This window comes from Phoca vitulina, unplaced genomic scaffold (assembly GCF_004348235.1).
Source record: "Phoca vitulina isolate PV1807 unplaced genomic scaffold, GSC_HSeal_1.0 scaffold4, whole genome shotgun sequence".
Taxonomy (NCBI): domain Eukaryota; kingdom Metazoa; phylum Chordata; class Mammalia; order Carnivora; family Phocidae; genus Phoca; species Phoca vitulina.
Window position 1 is genome coordinate 76,847,818 of NW_022589707.1, and position 21,557 is coordinate 76,869,374.

At 43.2% G+C, this 21,557-nt stretch overlaps 1 protein-coding gene across 3 annotated transcripts in view; it reads left to right on the forward strand.

The window, feature by feature from the left end:
* Window positions 1-21,557, forward strand: part of MAGI2 (membrane associated guanylate kinase, WW and PDZ domain containing 2) — a 1,320,571-nt gene that overhangs the window by 1,258,083 nt on the left and 40,931 nt on the right. The window contains exon 22 of one of the 3 annotated variants that reach the window (XM_032401137.1): window positions 8,033-8,121. The exons of 1 other annotated variant lie outside the window; for it this stretch is intronic. In XM_032401137.1, the coding sequence (XP_032257028.1) occupies window positions 8,033-8,121 (89 nt within the window). Of the gene's footprint in view, window positions 1-8,010; window positions 8,122-21,557 lie in introns of all 3 variants that reach the window. One more of the 3 variants, XM_032401139.1, reaches the window with a different exon arrangement.

Below are 21,557 nucleotides of genomic sequence, written 5' to 3' on the forward strand. Positions count from 1 at the left end.
CCCCAGAGAAATAAGCAATCCAGGAAGATGAAACTGACCTGTGAGAGTTTGTCACTTCTAAAAAATACCTTATTTTATTTTATTTTTTTTTTAATTTTTTTTTTAAAGATTTTATTTATTTTCTTGACAGAGAGAGACATAGCGAGAGCAGGAACACAAGCAGGGGGAGTGGGAGAGGGAGAAACAGGCTTCCCGCAGAGCAGGGAGCCCGATGTGGGACTCGATCCCAGGACCCTGGGATCATGACCTGAGCCGAAGGCAGACGTTTAACGACTGAGCCACCCAGGCGCCCCCAAAAAATACCTTATTTTAAAGGTATGCTTCATACCACAGCAAGACCTGTTATCTGAGCCAAGGAATGTCCATAGAGTTAAAATTATTCTTATGTCCTAACAAGTTAATCTTTAAAAAGTTAATCTGAACCACATGGCTACCCAGAGCTGTCTATTCTGTTATGGAATCATTGTTTGGTGCATATTTTCAGCACCTTGTCTACAGTGAGCAGTTAAAACGTTACTGTTAAAAGCAGTTAAAAGCATTACTATTGACCAACTGGCAGCATCATTCAAACTGTGATGCCTACATATGATGCTACCTTAAAGCATCTTTAAGAAAAAATAAAAACATGTTTTTGAACAAGACCAAAATTCAAGATCATGTCAGCATGATCCCTTTAATTCTCAACGTCGCCGGAAAATACCTGGTTAAGACTGAATTCTAAAAGTGACAGAGAGTTTGTTAAATATCTGGACACAGTTTTGAGGGCCCAATTGTCAATACGGTTAACTCCAGCAGTATTACAGAGTTTCTTCTAAATCTGTTCTTTTAAAATGTAACGTTAAATCGTACTTGCCAATGGTTAGAGTTTGTCAGCTACCAACGATGTTAGATTGACACAGATTTTGACTGTAAATTAACTTTAGAGAGTATGTCACAAAATATCCAATTTAATAGACCAGAGCAATCTCCTTTAGGGAAGTAAAAGAATAATCACAAACTAAGTAAACATTACCATCTAAGCTGAAAGATGCCTCGTTTTGCATGAGCAACCAAGAAGGTTAGGGGTTAGACCAGCATCTTTGAGGATAATGCCATCAAGTGATATTTCTGGAATCTCATAGCAACTAATGGGGTCCCCAAGACCACCCCACATTCAGAGATCTACTAGAAAGACTCCCGGGGCACAGAATATAGTTGTACTCACAGCTAAGATTTATTAGAGTGATATAGTAAGGATATCTTAATCTGAACAGCGCGATCATAAGGGGAAAAAACAGGCAAAGTCTAGAGGAATCCAGGTGCAAGATTCCTTATTCTCTCTCTCTCTCTCTCATGAGGGGTCACCCAGAGAGCACTCTTCCCCCCAGCAACAAAAATGCAGCAATAAATGTGTGATACTGTTGCCCAGGGAAGTTCATTAGAGCCTGGCACCCAGGGTTTATACTGTGCTACTTATGTAGGCACCCTTCGTCTAGCACATACCAAAATTCTAGACTCCTAGAAGAAAAGCAGGTGGTCAGCATAAACCGCGTTGTCTGCACAATTGTACAGGAGACAGCCTTGTCCTTTAGGGAAGGGTTTATATTAGTGTAGGAGACAATTTACCTGTCACAGTCCCAGAGGCCAGCCAACCGCCAACCTTGCAAGCAGATCTTTCTAACGATAGCTGTCTCAAGGCTGCCATGCCAACTTTTTCCTGTCCCGGGAGCAAGCCAAAGAAGCAGCCACAGTAATGGAGTTTACAAATGACCCCAGCGTAAAAGGAGCACCTACAGCGAAGGAACATCATAATTCCTCCAGCACCAGTTAAACAGACTGTATCATGAAGCTGAATCTTTTGTCCACCATAAAAGAGTGTATTTTAATGACGTTGGCAAGGGGGGGGCTCCGTAACAAAACCAAATAACAGAAGCAAGAACAACAAAAGAAAGTAGATATAACCAAGAATATAATCCACTTTGTCCAAATGTACCCTCATCACAGGAACACCGAATTTTCTATCAACTATGAGTTTAATCCTGTGTTTGTTTCCTTTGTTTGTCTTTTAATACCTGACATGTAGCAAAAATCCATCCTTAAAAGATGATTAAAGGGGGTTATCAGAATCTATAGGAGACAGAACCTGCTAGGGAGCCATGCAGACTTAACCCAGGCTGGGAGAGTGAACTCTGAGGAGACTGACAACAAACAGGCTGTGGCAGGGTTTTAAGTGATATCCACCAGCCCTCCCTCTGCTACCTGCAGAATTCAGAATTCACAACAGCTCTGAAGCAAGACCCTTATCTGGACATTTGGCCACGTCGACGAAAAGCGGACCTCAGTCAAGAGAAATACAAAACTCTTGCTCTGAGTTCCTAAGGTGCTCTGTGACAGAGCGATAAGCCCAGGTACAATTGAAAGAAAAAAAATACCAAGGGTAATCTGTCAGATTGTTGACTAAACAAAATCAGTGTGAATCCAAGTGAGCTGAGGAAAGGAATAAATATGCTGCAAATATGCCATCCATAATTACCGCAAGACTAATCGTCAGACGACAGCCCAGCCAAGTCAGAGGCGTAACTCCGCAAATGTAACCACATAAGTAGGGGCTGCACACAGGCTGTCGAGCAGCTGCAGGGGGAGTCAGCAAGTGATAAACGGCTTTGAAGAAGTTGCTTTTATTGCTAAGTCCTTGAAGGAGATGGATACTTCAACTCTACTCTAGTCCTCAAGATGAGAATTAGTTGATTATAAACTCCACGGGAAGCGTGACTTCCCCCTCCTCTGACGCGCCTCTCAACAACTGGCAGGAATAAGGAAATTTCACTCCACCATACTGAGAAACAAATCCAAAGATGATGCATCAAAAGTAGCGCCCTCCTTAACACTGGTTGTTGCTGTTTGAATTAAATCTAAAAAAGGTTAAGGAAGAAGAAAGCATGCATCATGGTTCTAATGCTGCACAGGAATAAATTACACAAATGAGCCCCTGCCTTGAAATACAGGAGTCTTTCATTAGCATTCAAGGAATCGAGGTGAGCACTCACTTGATTTAGACACTGAGCCACAGGGCCAGGGCCAGGGGAAACCGAGGTGCCGCGGGATGAAATCACAATCAAGCAGTTCAGACCAACTCGGGCCTTTCCCTGGGTAATATTTGCTGTTCAATTCTGATCAAAATAGGGCAAAACGGAAATACGCTTTCTAGTCTTAGTGGTCTAGCCTGTTTATTCCCTTAAAAGGCAACAGAACGGTCTTTATGACTACAGTGGTGAAGAGAGTCCACTAGCAAATGGAGACTCAGCAGTCTTAGAAGGCCACGCAGGGCTACAAGGATGAAGCGGAGTTTTCTTAGTATAGGTGGCCCGGCGACAAGGAACACCAAATGCCCACACACAGGGAAAGAAAGAGCCAATTTGTGAATGTGACTTCTGCCTACCCTTCCATTTTCAAAGTTAATTGTGTCTTTAATGGGTTTTGATTTGATCACAGGTCTTTGGTAAATGGAATTGTTTTCATTTTAGAAGTATAATAAAACTGCATTAAGTACGTAGAGGAAAGACATGAGTCAGGAACTAGAGCTAAAGAAATGAATGGGCCAAATAGCTGTTTAGTTAAAGACTACCTTTAATCAGGAATACACGTGACTTACAATGATCATATCAGAGCACCAGATTTAGCAGTACTGGTCTCTATTTATATGGCAATAGGCAATGTTTATTTGTTTATTCTTCTTCAAGAATATGCATTGACCATTTGTAACGACATGGATGGAGCTAGAGTATATTATGCTAAGTGAAATAAGTCAGTCAGAGAAAGACACATACCATACGACTTCACTCATAAGTGGAATTTAAGACACAGACAAGCAAAAGAAAAAGAGAGAGAGAAACCAAGAAACAGACTCTTAACTATAGAGAACAAAGTGATGGCCACCAGAGGGGAGGCAAGGCGGGGGATGGGGGAAATAGGTGATGGGGGTGAAGGAGTGCACTTGTCGTGTTGAGCACTGGGGGATTAAAATAAAAACTTTGACATAAAAAAGAATATACAGTGACAAACATTCCAAGCATACTCTTATCATCTTGCTTATAGATATTAGTTCAGCAAGGGCTTTCTTCCCTCGGATGCTACAGGATAAACTGCAGACAGTATACCCCTACTAACTATATTCCACGTGAGACAAATCTTGTAATTGATATCATTAATTCATGTCGTTACTCTTCCCTTAACTCAATGAGGGTTTTTCTGGGCACCTACGATGTGGAAGGCTCTCTGCAGGCACTGAACGCAAACTATAGTCCCGGCTCTGAGTGAGCTGAAGTCTAAGAAGGAGCCAGGTGCAACCACTGATTCCACCAGACTGGTGACTGATGAAAAGGTCTTCCAGGATCAGCTCTAGTGAAAACCTTTAAGTGGGTTTTAGTAATTATTTGTGGAATTTAATAAGTGTTTCTAGAGTATTAAGGATCATCGACAAGCACTTGGCTTCTTCAGTTTGTTAAACATTTCCTTTGTAATATTTATACCCACACTTTGGATGTTTTCTCAAGAAAGGACTCGCTGAGTGTAGGTAAATTTCTGCTTAGGCCTTGTCTGAATTTTTCTAAATTCTAAGTTAGTAAACCCAAACTTCCTCTGGCAAGTTTGCCAACCATCCCTGCCCCTCTCCTGTGGCTGTCAGCCCCAGGGAGCCTGGAGCACTCTTACCTCACATCCGGAGGCTTATGTGGGGTGCTGCTGTGCCCTCTGAGAAAGAAAAAAGGGGAGAGTCTCCACTGCCTTCGTTTCTTCCTCAGAGACCATGTTTATGGGAGCTTTAAGTGGTTCCATAGCCTTTTGCATTAATTCACCTGCATTTTTAATAGGGCAAAAGGCAGCTTGCTTCCTTCAACAATAAATTCTGAAATTTAATTTCAGCTTCTGACATTCATGGTTGAGTGTATCTTCCTTTTCCATGAGAGGTTCCACAAATCACTCCTGTGCACCTCTACTGAGTCAGACCCAGGGAAAAGGACAGGCTATTAGGCAGAACTCCGGGCTGCATCATACAGAGCACAGGGTTCTTCCTGCCTAAAAAGGCTCAAGACTGCTCTCTGCAGCATGTAGGTGCGCGCAGGATATGCTCTGTGAAGCGCCCGGTAAGTTCCCATTCCTCGGAGGCAGAGGCAGAAGCTTCCTTAAAGAACCTGCAACTCTGGGCGCCTGGGTGGTTCAGATGGTTAAGCGTCTGCCTTTGGCTCAGGTCATGATCCCGGAATCCCGGGATCCTGGGATCAAGCCCCCAGTCGGGCTCCCTGCTCAGTAGGGAGACTGCTTCTCCCTCTGCCTCTCTCTCTCATGAATAAATAAATAAGATCTTAAAAAAAAAAAAAAAAGAACACGCAACTCTGACATTCCTTTCCCCACTATTCAGCCGAAACCTCATTTATTATTTTGAGTGTTGGATGAAATTTCATTTCTTCACGTTGTTTTATTGGGAACCATGGACTCTAACGAATATTTTTTTTCATTTTGGATACCCTTACATGATTTCCAACATGCAATTTTCTCTTTAAGGATATATTAAATGGCCCCCTTCCCCAAGTCCTCACTTGTTAGGCATTTTAGCCTCTGAGAAAATATATTAGAATACACAGTAACCAAGAAATCTACCAAGAAGAACCAATTTGGCCTTTGAGGTCCGACCTCCCTCAATTCCCAAATACTGAAGTTGTTGACCACATGCATCTCAGAAAACCTAAATATCCCAGTGCCTCCAGAACCCAGCCTGGAGAGGCACAGTTTAGGCTCAAGCTTCCAACCCGTCAATTGCACCCATTGTGAAGTGGGTGCTAAATGCCAAAATTACCCCTCGCCCCCCGCTGTCTGATTTTCTCTTGTCTCAAAGTAGAGCTGATACAAAAAAGGTTTTGATCCCTGTAAAGGAGTTTGCCAACAAAACCCTGCTCCCCAGGTACTCAAAGTGGTATCCAGTACCTTAAGACAAATTCTTGGGTAGATCCAGCAACCTCCATAACCAGCAACTGTAGAGTCTCCAAGTAAATTTCAAGCTTTCTTTTTTTAAAAGATCCTTTTGTGGAAGAGTCTAGTGGAAGAAACAGTGAGTCCACGAAGCCAGATTTCTGTTATTAGAGAAATCTGCCTACAGCCTTGCTCAAAGATAGGACTGCTGCAATGTCCTGTTCTGATAAAGGCCTCCCCATATTTCCTTTTAACCGAATTCCCTCAATCAGGACCAAAGATGAAACTATATAATGCCTTACTCCACACTTGAATGATGTGCTCTAATTATAGCAAAATCTCTAAACTTTGAGAATCACACACATTTTTCGATGTGCTCTTTGGGTTCAGTTTTGTTGATTTTCGGTTTTTATAATAGAATGAAAAATGCACACTTAGTCCTGACTAAAGAGCTGTTAACTATCATGCGGCTCAGACATTTGCTCACGGAATGACTTGCTTTCTGTGTGCAAAGGCATGCGCCCTCTCGCACGTAGTGACTCTGGCCTCAGCGGACCCCCGGGTGTTAAGGCTGAACACATACACACGTCCACACGTGAGCGCACTGAGTAGTCCAGCGTGCAACTCTCCATTTTTTGTACTTCACTGCAGTTTCTACCCCAGCCTCCACAGCAATTTATTCCGACCGTGTTCCGGGTTCTTTTCTTTGAACGTCTGTCCATGAGGTTTCCTAGCACATGTATCTTTCAAGCCCAGTAAAGGTCACATTTAAGGTCCAGATGAGAGCCTTCTCGGTGTGACACCAAACCAGCTTGATTCTTTTCACACAAAATTACTTGCATCTTGGCAGGGCTAAATGGTAAACTCAATTAATAAGTCCTGAAATGTAATTTCCATGGCTCACGTCTGTAGTTAAGCTTCAGTTTTCTTACCACAGAGAGGTTCTGCTTTCCATTTAACCTCAAGGTGTTCGTGCTCACCCTTTGTCTCCCTTCCCCGAGACACACATCATGCCGAGAAACACACTCCAGGTGACAGAGTCGGAAATGTCTGTGTAGTGTTCTATTCTGCATCCGGAAGCCAGGCACGGGCAGCACCACGTGTGGAGCAAATTAGGCATTTAGATGGGGAGTAACATCAGCATGTGCCGGCAAAGAGTGCATCAGGCTCCAGAATGTCTGAGCTGCGTGGATTAAGTTGTTCTGATCGTATTAACCTCACGCTGGTGCGCCCATCCCTCCTGCTGTGCGGAGCTGAGCGAACACAGCAGCGGGCCAGGTCGGGGGTCGTTGCTGCATCTCCTGGGGCCTGTCTCTTGGAGATTATTGATTTGCGCACTCCGGACTTTCTAGTACCCATCTATGTGTAGATAAAGAACTGTAGCTCAAGAGCTGAGAGAGACACAAAGCGAGACAGCCGCTGAGAGGCTGCTTTCGGAGCACGGCCCTCGGCCCTCGGCCCTCGGACAGGTGAGTATACCGCCGAGTCGGACAGGCAGGGCATCGCCACACTTCTTCCTGCTTTATTGTTTTTCCCAGAAAACAGTTACACTCAGCAAATCAACTGTGAACTTTGACTCTAAATAAGTAAATTGCCAGAGGTGAGGGGAACTAGAAGAACGTGCGAGATTATTAGCGAAAACAGAGACATAAACATGGGCACGCCACGTCTTTCTTCTTTTAATGTTTCAAAATGTGGAAATGATTACTGTGACTGATTCTCAAATGACAACCCGTATCATTAAAACATCCCATCGTTACGGGAAAATGCTACAAAAATTCTGATGTGACCATTTCAAATTTTTTTTAACAACTGTGCCTCCCTAAAAGCGCCTCAGGATGCCCTCAGTATTTTGAGAAAAATCTACTTTTGGAATACACATGTAGCTCAATCTTTCACTAATTTCACTTGCTGCATGCTCGACAGGGGTAGCTCTACCTAAAGTCTTTATTCTTACTGCCTAGATAATTTGTATTCAGCTGCTCTAAACATACTAAGCAATCTTGACTCTAACCGTAATAATATATCTTTGTCACTGGTTCTGTTAATTCTAATGATTGGTCCTAGGCTGTTCCTCCCCTTCCTTTAGGAATGGTACCTTCCAGTCTCTCCATGTGCATGAAAAGTGACAAGCATGGGTCCCCATATTTCTACTTATTGGGCCACCCTAAAGACACGGTTTGTAAAATCTGCATGAATATTATCTTTCTCTAATGAGCTTTGGTTTTGCATTGTTTGTAACTGATGTATAATGCTTTTTCTTTCATAGTAGCTTGTCTAATTACTGTTAGAGCTCTGGAAAATATCTAGCCGAGACCTCACAAGTGATAAGGATAGGATTTGTGGTTCAGGAACACTTGGGATGCACCAGGTTCCGGGGGTCCAGCCCAGAATGGCCCCAGCAGGAAGGAAAGATAGGGAGGGTCCAGCAGCGGCAGCACCAGCCAAGTTCTGCTCCACACACTTCCAAAAATCCTCCCCAGGCTTCGGTACAAGTAGTTACATTGATTTCCTGTCAGCCCAGGTTCGGACAGCTCCAACCCAGGGCACCCCTTTGGCACCTGACAGAAAGAGAGCCACAGTCCCCAAACATTCGAGCCCTGGGATCTCTGAACTCCTCCTGGCATCAGGGTATTGCCCCCGGCTGGCCTATGGCAGCTCTCCACTCAGGACTGGAGCTGCTCACTTTCCTCTCTCCATGCTCCGTGACACACCAGACTTAAAGAGGAGAAAAAACAGTTGTGACTTTTTTTTTTTAAAGTAGGCATAACTTTGTATCTGAACAATATTTACCACTATTTCAAAATGAATACTCTCCAGTTGGCTGTATTTTAGCCTAACATTTGGAAAATTCTTACAGAAAAAAAAATATCCTACACATAAATAAAGCAGAATATAGGTGATAGCCTTGCAAATATGGTTCAAGCAGCTTTTCACCCCCAAACACATCCCTAGAGCGGCCCACGTTTCCACTGGCAGATCCTGCAATGGGCAGGTGGCTTCGGCCACAATTTAATAGGTAGAACTGGGATTTTAAAATGTTAGTTTGACTCTTCAGCAGAAACTGCTCCCCATACTCCGGGTTAGGCATGGAAACAGGAGTCAGACTGACACGTTTCTCAATTTGGGTTTGGTGTGACCCCATTCACATTGTCACAGCCATGGCTGAGCATCTCTCCACCAAAGCCTTTTAAGCTGGCTCTCTGAATTTTTCCGGAAACGTATTTTCCAACTGTTATGACCCTGCTGACTGCCATCAGGATTGGTTTAAATTTAACATGAAAGATAATATTACTCACTAAGTGGATTATTTGATTGGCCTACTGCTAAACAACTCCTTACCAAACATTTTTATACTGATATAAGTATTATACACACACACACAGACATACACACACATACACACTACTGTAGTCATTCCTTGAGGATGTCTAAAAAAAACAGAAGTTTTAAAAGTATCATTTCTCTAAAGTGTCTGTCTCTCAAGGATGTTATTGATCAGGGGAGGCCTGAATCAGAGCAAAAAGGAAAAAGCTCCAATTTACTGGAAAAGGCATAAAGCCATGGAATAATTATTAGGGAAATCTAGTCCATTGACCGTGGTTTAAAGACGTATAGATTTGTGCTTCTGACAAAAGAAAGGTGTATGCTTGCCATTTAATTCACTTCAACTAGTCTGGAATCCATGGAGGTGAGGGGACCTGAATCAACCAATTCACCAGTCACCAGCCAAAAACAAAAACACAAGAGGGCTCTTTGTGGTTTCTGTCCAGTCCCACCAACATCTATCAGGCACCTTACTCAGTGCTCGGATATAAAGATTAGTAAGAGAGTCTCTGCCTATGTGCATTCATAAGCAAGTAGGAGTGACTGATACTGAAAAGTATCAGCGAAGGAGTGATAAGAACCCAAAGGAGACAATATCCTAACTCTGCTTAGTAGAGTTGTAGGAGATTCTACTCTACCCAAGAGGTGACATTATAGCTGGGTCTTGAGTGACAAGTATGATTTCACCAGTGCGGGCAAGAGGTAAGGCCATTTCAGGCAGAGGAAACAATTCAACCAAAGCCAGGGAAGATGTTCAGAACCACTGTCACATAGGCTAACTGAGAGAGGCAAGGCACTAAATGAAAGAACACGAAGGTGGGTACGAGGAGAAAGGGCCTCGTATGCCACGCAAAGGAATTCGGATTTTAAATAATCAGATGTCACTGAAAAATTGTTGGAGTGTAATGGTGAAAATATCCATATTTGGAAATAGTCTCCAGTACTGTTTATGTGGATTTTATAAGAAACTGGAGGCAGTTAAAATGTTATTGTAAAGGTTGAGGCGAATGATGAGAGGACCAGACTTGGGGGAGTGAGGGTGGGAATAGCACATTGGGAATAGATTCTGGAGATATTCCAACCATTCCATTGATGGAAGTAACAAAAAGTGGTTGCTTGGCCCCAAAATGGGCTGGGGGCAGGGTTAGGAAAGGAGTGGGAAGAAGGACAGTCAGGGACTAGAACCCACTTTGCTGCCTGGTTTAGCACAATGCCAGGTGCATAGCATTCAATGGTAGCTATCATGAGGGTTGTGGGTGGGAGATGGCCTTCACGCACTACTCTCCATGGACCTCACCACGGAACTCCCCACACGGTTCCCCACATTCTGGGCCACACTAGGAATCTACTAGTGAGATGGCAGATAACTACAGCTCCTACTTAGATCCAGTCATGGGGTTAAGGCCTGGTTTTTCTGGTTTGTTTTTTCAGAGGGCAGGGATAGGCAGGGTACCAAGATGAATGACACCATTTCTCCCCTAAGGGAACTCTGTATGTAGAGAATGTTTAAGGAAAACATGGTGCTCATTGTTCATACAAAAATACTCTTTAATCACACTCATTAAAATCATTCTCAAATGTATTGTGTTATATTCCTGGATTGATGTACAAAGTATTTTGAAAACAAGCATGCTCTGCTTAATTTCACTTTCTGGGGACACATTTACTCTTTGAAATCTGGATTCCATCCTCAAGACTCCAGTGAAAGTATCCCTTCAATGATCACCAGTCTCACCATGGTAACAAAGTCCAATGACTGATTCGATCCTTCATCCTCTTGGAACTCACTATAATAGGTAACACTACTGATCAGTATATTAGCTCGATTTTTCTCCTACTGCCCTGACTGCCCCTCCAGGGTGTCCTTCAACTCTCTTCTCATCCAGTAACACCCCTCCCCAACTTTTCCTTCAGGGTCTCACTCGCCCCCATGGTTCCACCTGTCACTACTGTGCAGATGACTCATTTCTGTTTTGCCATATCTAGCTCCATTCCACAGCTGCACCCTGAGACTTCCCACTGCCTGCTAGACATCTCTAGCCAGATACCCCACATTTGCATATTCAAAACTGTATTCATGATCTTTCCTCCTGAAAATACTCCTCTTGAATCACTTATTAATTAAGGGACCATCAATCCTCCTTGTCATCCAGCTCAAAACCATCTCAACTGCCTTCCCAACTCATCTATCTATCTATCTTTCTATCCATCTATCTCCAGTTCCCAAGTGGGAGTGATTTTATGTCTCTCATTTCTCACAGTGGCCCTCTCCTCCATTCCTATTGTCATTCTACTCTAGTTCAGGCCCATTCCACAAGATTAAATAGCCTTTTACCTTTTTTCTGCACTGCTGTGGCCAATCTTCCTAACTCATTGATTCCAGAGCAATTGATTGTTCTTAAGGACTGCCCCACTCAAAGACCTTTTACACACACACACACACACACACACACACACACACACACAAAACCTTAAATTAGTCCCCAGAGCCATCGCCAATGTGGCCCCATCCAAATCAGTCTTACCTCTTATCTCCCACAATATCCTATTTCATATCTGTGCCCCAGCTGCACTGCAACTGTCCTATATTCCCACCTTCATGGTTGGGCACATGCTGATCCCTTGGCTTGAGAAACCCTTTTCCCAAATCATGTCCTCCTTTAAGAACTGGGTCAAAGGCTGCCCCCTCCATAAATCCTTCCCCAAGTCCACCAATCAGAAGTAACTTCCCAGTCCTATGAAATCCCATAGCCCTTTATATTGATAAGAGTTATCAATATCCACATCCTTCCTCCCCTTTATAGAATTCAAATACTGGTTATCACCCTGGGTTATTAATACAGTGCTTTACAGAGTGAACAAGTAAGTGAATGAATGACTACAAGTCTTGCAGTATCACAAAGTTATTATTCTGACAGCGAATTTCAATGTAAGCTTTTGTAGATAGTTGCAGAGGGCATCGGATGACGTCCCAAATTTCCACTGATTGTCTCAACCTAAACCGGAAGTAGGGTTTTGGTTGTTGTGGTGGTGGTGGTTGTGGTTTTCATAAATTCCTGCCTGCCTGCCTGCTTGTTTTCTTATACTGTATCTCTTTCATCAAGAGCGGAGTAGAGGAAAACTGGCTAATTGAATGTTCCAGGCAATTGTTTCTGGTTAATCTAAGTTTTATTGTTTCTATAAGGTGTTTTCTCTCAGACTGTAGTTCTGACCTATGTTGCCGTTACAAATTGTAGTTTAACACGCCGGAGTTGTTTCTTTGCTATGGAAGTGCCATGTATAATAGTCTCCTAGAGACTTCAGGGGACTGTGAAACAGAAGCTGACGTTAGGTCTATCTGCATGAGATTATGTATCTAACCATCCTGCTGTGAAAAAGGAGCCACTCGGAAAAGCTCTCTATGCTCTTTGTCTAGCCTCCTGGGTCTATATCAAGTTCAACCAAACGGACCTGTTTTATGATACGTGTCAGATCCTGTTTGATGCTGTGGGGGCTACAGGGAAAAAATGTGGCGTTGTCTCTCCCTCCGCTCCAGGAGCTCTCCATCTCGTTAAAGAGCTGCAGATACTCACTTTGAACAAATACAAGACAGTACAAACCCAAATGATCAGGGAGTTTGAGACAAGAGTGGGAAATAATGACCAGAATAGGCAGACAGGGCTCCTTGAAGGAAGCCACTTGTGAGATAAGCCTTGAGGAACCAGAGGGTTTGGGATGAGCAGAGAGAAGGGCAAAGGGCACTACAGTCTGAAACAGAAATAGGCGACTATAGGAGATGATTCTGATGCTAAGAAGCAAATGACTGGAGTACAGGCAGGATCCCTTCTGAAAAGCAGAGGGAGTAGAAGTGCAAGAATTTTGAATGGTTGGAAGAGGCCAGTATCTAAAAACCAAGGGCAATGTGGAAGCACAGAAGACTGCTGAGCAGCACAGACATGGCCAAAGAAGTATTTTAGGGATGGCAGAGAACATTTTTAGAAAGAGTTTGTTTTGTTTTGTTTTGTTTTGTTTTGTTTTGTTTTGTTTTGTTTTGTTTTCAAAGAGTTTTCAATCTTGGCTACCCATTAGAAATACCTGGGAAACTGACATGTAAAAATTACCCCTAGAGGCTTCTCCCCAAACCAATTCAGCCATTGTTGGCCGGGGGGGGGGGGGGGGGGGGGGGGGGGGGGGGGGGGGAGAGAGGGCCATGGGTGGGACTGCAGGCTCAGGTGCGCTGTAATTTTTTTTTTTTTAATGTGCCCCAGGTCAGTGCAATGAGTAGCCAGAGTTGTGAATCACTGGGGGATTAGATAAGGAGGTAAATCAGATAAAGAGGCTATCCCAGTAACCTAGAAATGCAGGGATGGGTTAATGAGGTGCTGAAAACAGTCAAAATGAAATACAGGAACATTGACAATATCAAGAATCTTGAAAGAAGAATCATTAAGACTTGGTAACTGATGGTGTAAAGGGAATAAAAATTAGGGAGGTCTCAAAAATCATCCCAAGGTAAGATCTTAAGTATTGGGGAAGATGGCAGAACCATCCAAAAGGAAAATTCAGAAATGAAGCCGTTAACAAGACAGGTGACCTTTCAAGAATTACTTAAGTTCTCAGGGCCTCAGTTTTCTTACCTGCACAAGGATAGGGTTCAGTTCCATGATGCCTTCGAGTACTAGCATTGAAAGTAATGTGAGTGAACTAATTGGGGGGGGGGGTGCGCGGAAGGATGTGGGATTTAAAGAGATTCAGATAGTGATTCATCATGCAGAGTAGTGCATCTCCAGCAGGTAAAACCCAGAGGGCAGTTGGGGTCCCCAGGGAGGAGCTCAGAAAGTTGGGGGGTGAGAGGAAGGCCAGGAAAGGAGAATAAGAATGCAGAATTTCCCTCATTGCCTGCTCCAGGCTCTGTGTCACCTGCCTGCTCCCCTGTGACAGGTGAGCAGTGACACAGTGGCCACTGTCCCTCATAATCCCAATTTTAATGTATGGACACAATCGTCTTTTCGATGACTACTTGGAGTTGCTTTCATACACTGGGTTTTTCCTGGAGAAAGATTGTCTCTCGTTAACGTAGTGCCTTCAAAAAATGAATTGGGTCATTTTGTCATTCATTTGAAAATTCACTAACACAGAGAAAGCAAGGAGCAGGAATTCTTCACGTGTCTTTCTATATTCAAGCTATCTCTCTTTTTTTCACATAAAATGCCAGAAGGGAGAAAAATTATCTTTTCCAAGTGAAATGCATCTGTTCAGTTGGCCTTTCCCATTATTTCCATCAAGAGCTTATTATCCCTGGACATACAGCAATCAATACAGTAGCTTGTTTTCCAAGTGAAATATGAGGCGATGCCCACACACACAAAAAAATTCTCACTGCTTACTCCGCTTGTAAGTAATTGTTGGTTGCCTCTCGGTTGTCAAATATAGTAAAACTGAGTCCCAGTCTTTTTATACCCAAAGACGTAGGGCACCTTCCAGCTTCAGCTAGAAAGCCCTGGGTGCTACAGTTAGGCCACAAAGATGTACAAATGGCCCACAAGCATGTGATAACATGTTCAACATCACTCATCAGGGGAGTGCAAATCAAAACCACAACGAGCCATCACCCCACACCTGTCTGATGGCCATGATAAAAAAGAAAAGAAAGGAAAAGAACAAGTGTTGACAAGGAGGTGGAAAAATGAGAACCCTCATTCTGTTGGTGGTACAGCTACTATGGAAAATGGAATGGAGCTTCCTCGACAAAATTAAAAAGAGAGCTACCATATGATCCAGCAACCTCCCTGCTCGGTATATATATATCCAAAAGAATCGAAAATAGGGTCTCAAAGAGGTATTCGCACATCCTTGTTCTTTGCAGCGCTCTCCACCATAGCCAAGATGCGGAAGCAACCCACTGTCCATCAGGCAACCTAAATGGGTAAAGAAAAGGCGGCATAGACACACGATGGAATATTATTCGGTCTTTAAAAAGAAAGACCTTCTGTTGCGTGCTACAACACGAATTAACCTTCAGGACATTCTGCTAAGTGGAGTAAGCCAGGCACAAAAGGCAACTACCTCATGATTCCACTTCTGTGAGGTATCTAACTAGTCAAGTCGTAGAAACAGAAAATAGAGTGGTTGTTTCCAGGAATTGAGAGTGAGGAGGAAAGGGAGTTTGTTCAACGGTCGCAAGGTTTCAGTTTTGCAGGATGAAAAAGTTGTAGAGATCTGTTGCACAACAGTGTGCATATAGTTAACACTACTGTACTGTACACTTAAAATGGTTAAGATAGTAAATTCTATGTTTTTTACCACCCCCCCCAAAAAAGAAGAAAATCCCACATGGGGCTCTTAGGAGAACCTGCAGCTCTAAAGCTTTGGAGTTCAAAGCACAGAGGACTTCCCACCTTCTGAGCTTTATTTTGTAATTTGCACTGATGGTGGGCAGCCCTTAGGGCAACTAGATGAGAGCTGATGAGCTTCTTAAAGGAGTGATCAGTAGGAGAGAGGCACTCATTACCACAAGCTTGGTGTTAGCATCCTTCTCTCTTACCAGGATTTTGTTTGCTTGTCTAAAGTTGCTACGTAGGTTCTTGCCTTTGTTTGGTTGATTTTGGAATGAGGACTTGGCTTTGGAGTCCCACCAGGGAGTGCGGAAGTGGGACTGCATGTGTAGAAAGGAAGTTTCTGAGTCCGGTGTTGTTTCAGTGGTTTACTTATTTAGATGCCTTGGTATCCCACCTCGTATCACAAAGGCTTCTTCGAGACGGTAGGTCAGGTTCAGTGGGGAGGAGGAATATTAATTGTCCTGCCAGCTGAGCTAAGTAGGAGCTTGCAAAACACACAAATGCCAATAGAACACAATCCTGCTTCCCCCCCCAAGAAGTTCCCTGAGAAGTTCGTCTTCATCGGGAGCCTCAGGTGGCAGGAGGTGGTGTTGACCCCAGTGACAGGGGATGTCAAGGGAGACGTTACTCAGTATTGCAAAATGTGACGTGAAGATCACAATACTCTTTGTGCCTTCCTGTGATCTTGTTTTTTATGAAAAAATTGGCTGGATTTATTCTGTTTTATCTCTTAATTCTTTAACTACTGGATCACTTGTCAAGCCCAGAGCCCCAGCCTAGCCCCCTGAGAGAACTCTTTGCTGAGGACAGAAGCCATGTCTCCTGGCTCAGGCGTCCATGCTTGGCACCTGATGTGCCCTGCACTGCATTGTGTGAATGAATGAATGAATGAATGAACAGAAAGGAAATAGCAGAGTCAGGAACTGCCCTCCAAAAGGCTACGGTGTATTAGGAAAAAGAGAAAAAGAAAACAAGCACTCCTGTGACTGAAGGAACTTAAAAATAATCACGGCGCATAAAACACCGTAGATACACTCAGATGGGAGGAGCACAGGTAGAGTTAGCCGAGGTGGGGCGCCCGGGGGGGAATGCTCTATAAGAAAGAATTCCTATCCTTCCAGTCTTCAGGATTCCAGTATGAAAATTAAGTTCTTTTTAACTAACCACAGCATCTTTTGCCTAGATTTATACTAAACTGCTCCATTTAAATATATATATTTACTGTGTAAAGTGACTGCATTCTGAGAATGAACCGCCATATTCACCCGGTAGAGCTGGTTTCCTCCATTTAAGAGAAGGTGCAACATAAATTCAGTTCATAAAGAAAGTGGTACTGGATCCAGCCATTTCTGAGGTAGATCTCATGGGAGTGGGAGCGTGCTTGAAAATCACAAAGCTATAACTAAGCCTTTAATACCTCACAGCAAGCTCCAAGTTCAGTTTGGACTACTGAACAGAAGGCAACAAAATCCGGTCAATTATTTCCACCTCTGTTTCCTAGCAAAGAGTAAACAATTTTCAGCTGAAATTTTTTTTTTGACTTAGCCTTTTCATCATTCTTCTCCTCTATCTGATCTTTCCACAATCCACCCACCGCAGAAAATGAATGCCTCCACTTTGAAACAAGGAAAGGACACACAGTGTGGGGAGGGAGCTCATGAGAGTGAGGGAGAACAGCCTCAGACGTTAGCTCCTGCCACAGACCCGAGAGGAGAAAATACAGGAAGGATTGATTCTATTTTCCCAAATTCCTGGTGAGCGATTCCTCCTGAGAGAAAGCATTTAGGGGCCTTAGCCTCGCTTTTGGATCTCCAAATAGATACATATTCCCCTGGCAGGTTCACGGCCTATCGGTCCTCATGGGTCCTCACCCCCTTTGAAGGCCAACATGACAAGGAAAGGGGAAGGAAGGAGAGAGAAGGGACACCCCCCCCCCCAATAACCTGCTTAGTGAGAGGATGATGCAAGCCTGGGACATGTTCTGTATTAAGGGTCTCCTCATCAACTGCTCGAGAGAGCTGCCTGAGAGGCTAAAGTTCTGGAATGAATTCCTAGAACAGGAATTAAGAAAGGATGTACCCTAAATCTCAATTTTGACAGTGTTCCTACTGTCATTCTGCAGCTGCATTGGTTCTCAGATGATGCCCTACTGGGAACTCTTTTTTGAGATAACTTTTACTGAGGTTAATGAATTAATACATATTACAGAATATCTCAAAAAAAGAAATAGTCAAGAAGAGAACTCTTCCTCTCTTTTGAAAATGTAACCATTTTATTTTATTTATTTAACCATTTTTCATTCGACAATATTTTTAGACTACTAGGGAAATTAAATGTCCTTCTATACGTCATTTTTCATGACTGCCTCGTACACTGTTATATAGATTTATCACTTAATGAATCCCCTATTTAGACTTCTCTTATTTTTGTAGTTTTTCCACTGTTATGAAAAATACTACAAAAAACAAACAAACAAACAAACAAAAAACCCTTCTAGCTATACCGTCCCATCTATCTTGGATTATTTCCTTAGGAAAACCTTTGAAAAGCAAAACCACTAGGTCAAAAAGTATCTGCATTCTCACGGGAAGATGGACAAAGTCAGGTGAGTCAGCTTTGGGACCTACCGCTGAGTGAGGAGGTAAAATTGTTATTTAAGTATCTTTTCCACTAGCTAAGCATTATGAGCCCTGGCGGAGTGAGATCTACTAAAAAGTGCCCAGAGTCAGCACTGTAGGGGAAGGCCAGGCTGCCCCCCACACCCAGCAAAATGCCTCAGGCCCTGGCCTCAGCTCTCTGAGGTCTCCCGCACCTCCTTTATGACCTGGTGAAATGGCTGACCACCCCTCCGGCTTAAGCCCAAGAGGACTCCCTTCAAAACTGGGAGAGCACAGACTAACAATTCCATCGTATTTGTTAGGATGGACGGTGTGTTTTATGTTTATCTTCCTTTCCATTTTGTTTAGTTTGTTTTTAAACAGCACTAACAATATTTCTCAAAGAAGCAGAGGGCTGTGTGCAATCCTGTAACAGTTACTTGACAGTTTAAAAAATCATAGACCTTCTCAGATAACTCAGAAGTCCCCTGCATCTGTGTATACGGTGTTTCTCTGGGGAAGAACAATTAGTCAAGAAGAGGCCCAAGCCCATGATACCACTGACATTACTTACCATGGTTTTCTTCCAAAGTGTTCTGGGCAGTAAGACCTTTTTGGACACTTCAAGAATGGATGCTGGGCAGGCTTCATCTGCCCACGGCAGAACTGACCTATAGCCCGCTAACCACTGACTTGCCCACAGACCCACGGCAGGCTGATGTTCAGCATGGGGATCAGCCCTCACCAGGAAGCCATTGGCTTGTGTCTTCAGAGGTATCACTGGGCAAAGCAGGATTTTGAGGCTCATTTCTGTTAACTTGAGTGTAACAATGTTTCCACTTGAGCAACAGGCTGAGTTGGTAATATGGGAGGGAACTGGTAGAGCCCGTGTTAACTAGTTGTCATCCATCCTGGTAACAATGCCTTACCTTTATACCTATGTGCTGTTTCATTGAGATTCTTATGAGGTGATGTTTTCAGCTGGCAGGCCTCTGAGAATCCGGTAAAGACAGATCATATAACACGGGAGAACCATCTGCACATTGTAGCTCAGAAATCTGAGACACAAAAGGAATTTCTTTTTTTTTTAAGATTGTATTTATTTGTTTGAGATGGGGGGAGGAGGGGGGGAGAGAAGGAGCGGTGGGGAGGGGCAGAGGCAGAGGGAGAAGCAGACTCCCCACCGAGCAGGGAGCCTGATGTGGGGCTCGATCCCAAGACCCTGGGATCATGACCTGAGCCGAAGGCAGATGCCTAACCGACTGAGCCACCCAGGCGCCCACAAAAGGAATTTCTGACCATGCTAACCTACAAGCCTAACGTAGAAACAAACATTTCAATTTCCTTGCCTTCTCTGCACTCATCTCAAAAGTATTCCCAGCTGAAAAGCAGCAGCCTATGGAAAACCCTCCTGTGTCATCCAGTTGCTGTCCAAAGCAGACAACATTGGCACTTTCAGAAAGAGCTGTCCTTGTCTTGTGTGACCACCTTGAATGAGCTGAGAATATTCCTTTGTATTCAACCTTCACTTTGAATAGCGATCCTCAAGCTTTTAGCAAGAATGACTGAACAGCCTCTTGTGTGGAAAAAAGAGACTTAAGTGAATCAGAATACTGGTCAATAGCACTGATCTAAAACCATCAGGCAATTTAAATATGAGATCCCTAAGGTTCAGACAGGTTTCTAGCTGAGGGTGAAAACTATTCAAGGACAAAACTGAGTATGAAAATGTGTTATACAAACACAGCTGTAGCACTCACTACATACGTAATAGCCAGCAAAGAGAGAGTCGAGGAAACTTCTTAAGATGGGAAAAAAGGAAAATCTAGACAACTTATGTCTGGCAATATAAGGAATTTTCTCTATTGCGAAAGATTTATTGACCTTTTACGTAGGTATCATACAGCCTTCATTATCAGTCTCAATGTATAAAATGGTGTTTGAAAAGAGGAATAGTGGCATATTTCATAGGCCAAAAGACCATAAGATCTTAGACTGAGCATCTCATTGCCAAGAACACAAATGTGTGGAAAATTACAGATATAAATTCTGAAGTACATCGATGTTCAATGAGACCCTGAATGCATGGAGTTCTCATTTTCTTCTTCTGAACTAAATAAGAAAACATTGAGACATCCTGCAATGTTTTAAAAGAAGCATTGCATTGATGGTTTTCCTCCGCCAGGTATATTGTTAGAGGATGTCATCTGGCGGCGTCTGGCAAACAGTATCCTCGGAATGGATGGGTTTTGTTTATCAAGTTCAAATAGATCCCCCGCACCCACATCCACAACGGGGGGTAGAGAGGAGGCGTTAAAGGCTGTTAGGTGCTTTACTGCAAGCCCCTACAACATCGTGGAAATGCAATTCTGTCTGCAACCATTTGGTACGGGCCAGAGCAGATTACAGGAGCAAGTACAGAGCCCTCGGCCATGATTTACGGTGGAAAAAGGGCTCAGAGAGGATTTCCGCCAAGCAGGAATGGCTGAGCAGCAAAACAGACATTGGCCAAGGTGCGAGCACTAGGTGAAATTTCTAGAAGGAAATAACTTCAGCCATGGGCCTTAGCCCTACATGCCCCGAGCCAAAGACGAACTTAAGCTCCTCTCATTCTTCATCTTCGCACTTGTTTGAGGTTTGCAATGACCATTTTTAGGGAGAAGCACTTCACTGATCGGACTGGTGATGTGGTAATTATGAGATTACATTTCCTCTTTCGTTTCACAGTGTCTCCTTCTCATCCTGTCTTGTCCTTTAAACAAAGGCAATACATCATAAGTTTGACGGGCAGAGGATAGAATAAATTCAACTTTAATTTTGAAGCCATTGTGTAAATGGCTAGCCTTCTTTACAGTCATTGGAAATTCCTCAGGATGTCTTTAAACTAAGAACAGAAATCAACAGAACTATTTATGTTTGAGACCCATCCTGGGTTGAATGGAGGCCCTGAGACAAGCCACTCCCTCGACCCCAAAATAGTGTGGAATAAAAATCCAGTTTACATAAATATGAGGGTAGAGAGGAGAAATGTTACAGAAAGGAAAAAAAAAAAAACATTGGAGGGAAATCCAAATTTTTAATAGTTATTTTTTTTCTGAAAAATGAGGAATGCTATTCGGATAATATACTGTTATCAATTATCCAAATTGTCTCTAATTAATATGCTATTCTAGTAATTCAGAAAAAAAAATATTTTAAATGAACCTGTAGAACAGGGAGGAAGAGAATGAGAGTGATTTCAGCTGACACATTTCATCTGCATAACCTCACATATGCATATATGAGAATATAAATTATATGCACAAGGACTTTTAGGCAACTTCTGGGGATTGCTATTTTCTCCACCCGGGCTTCTTCCTGAAATGCAATTCTT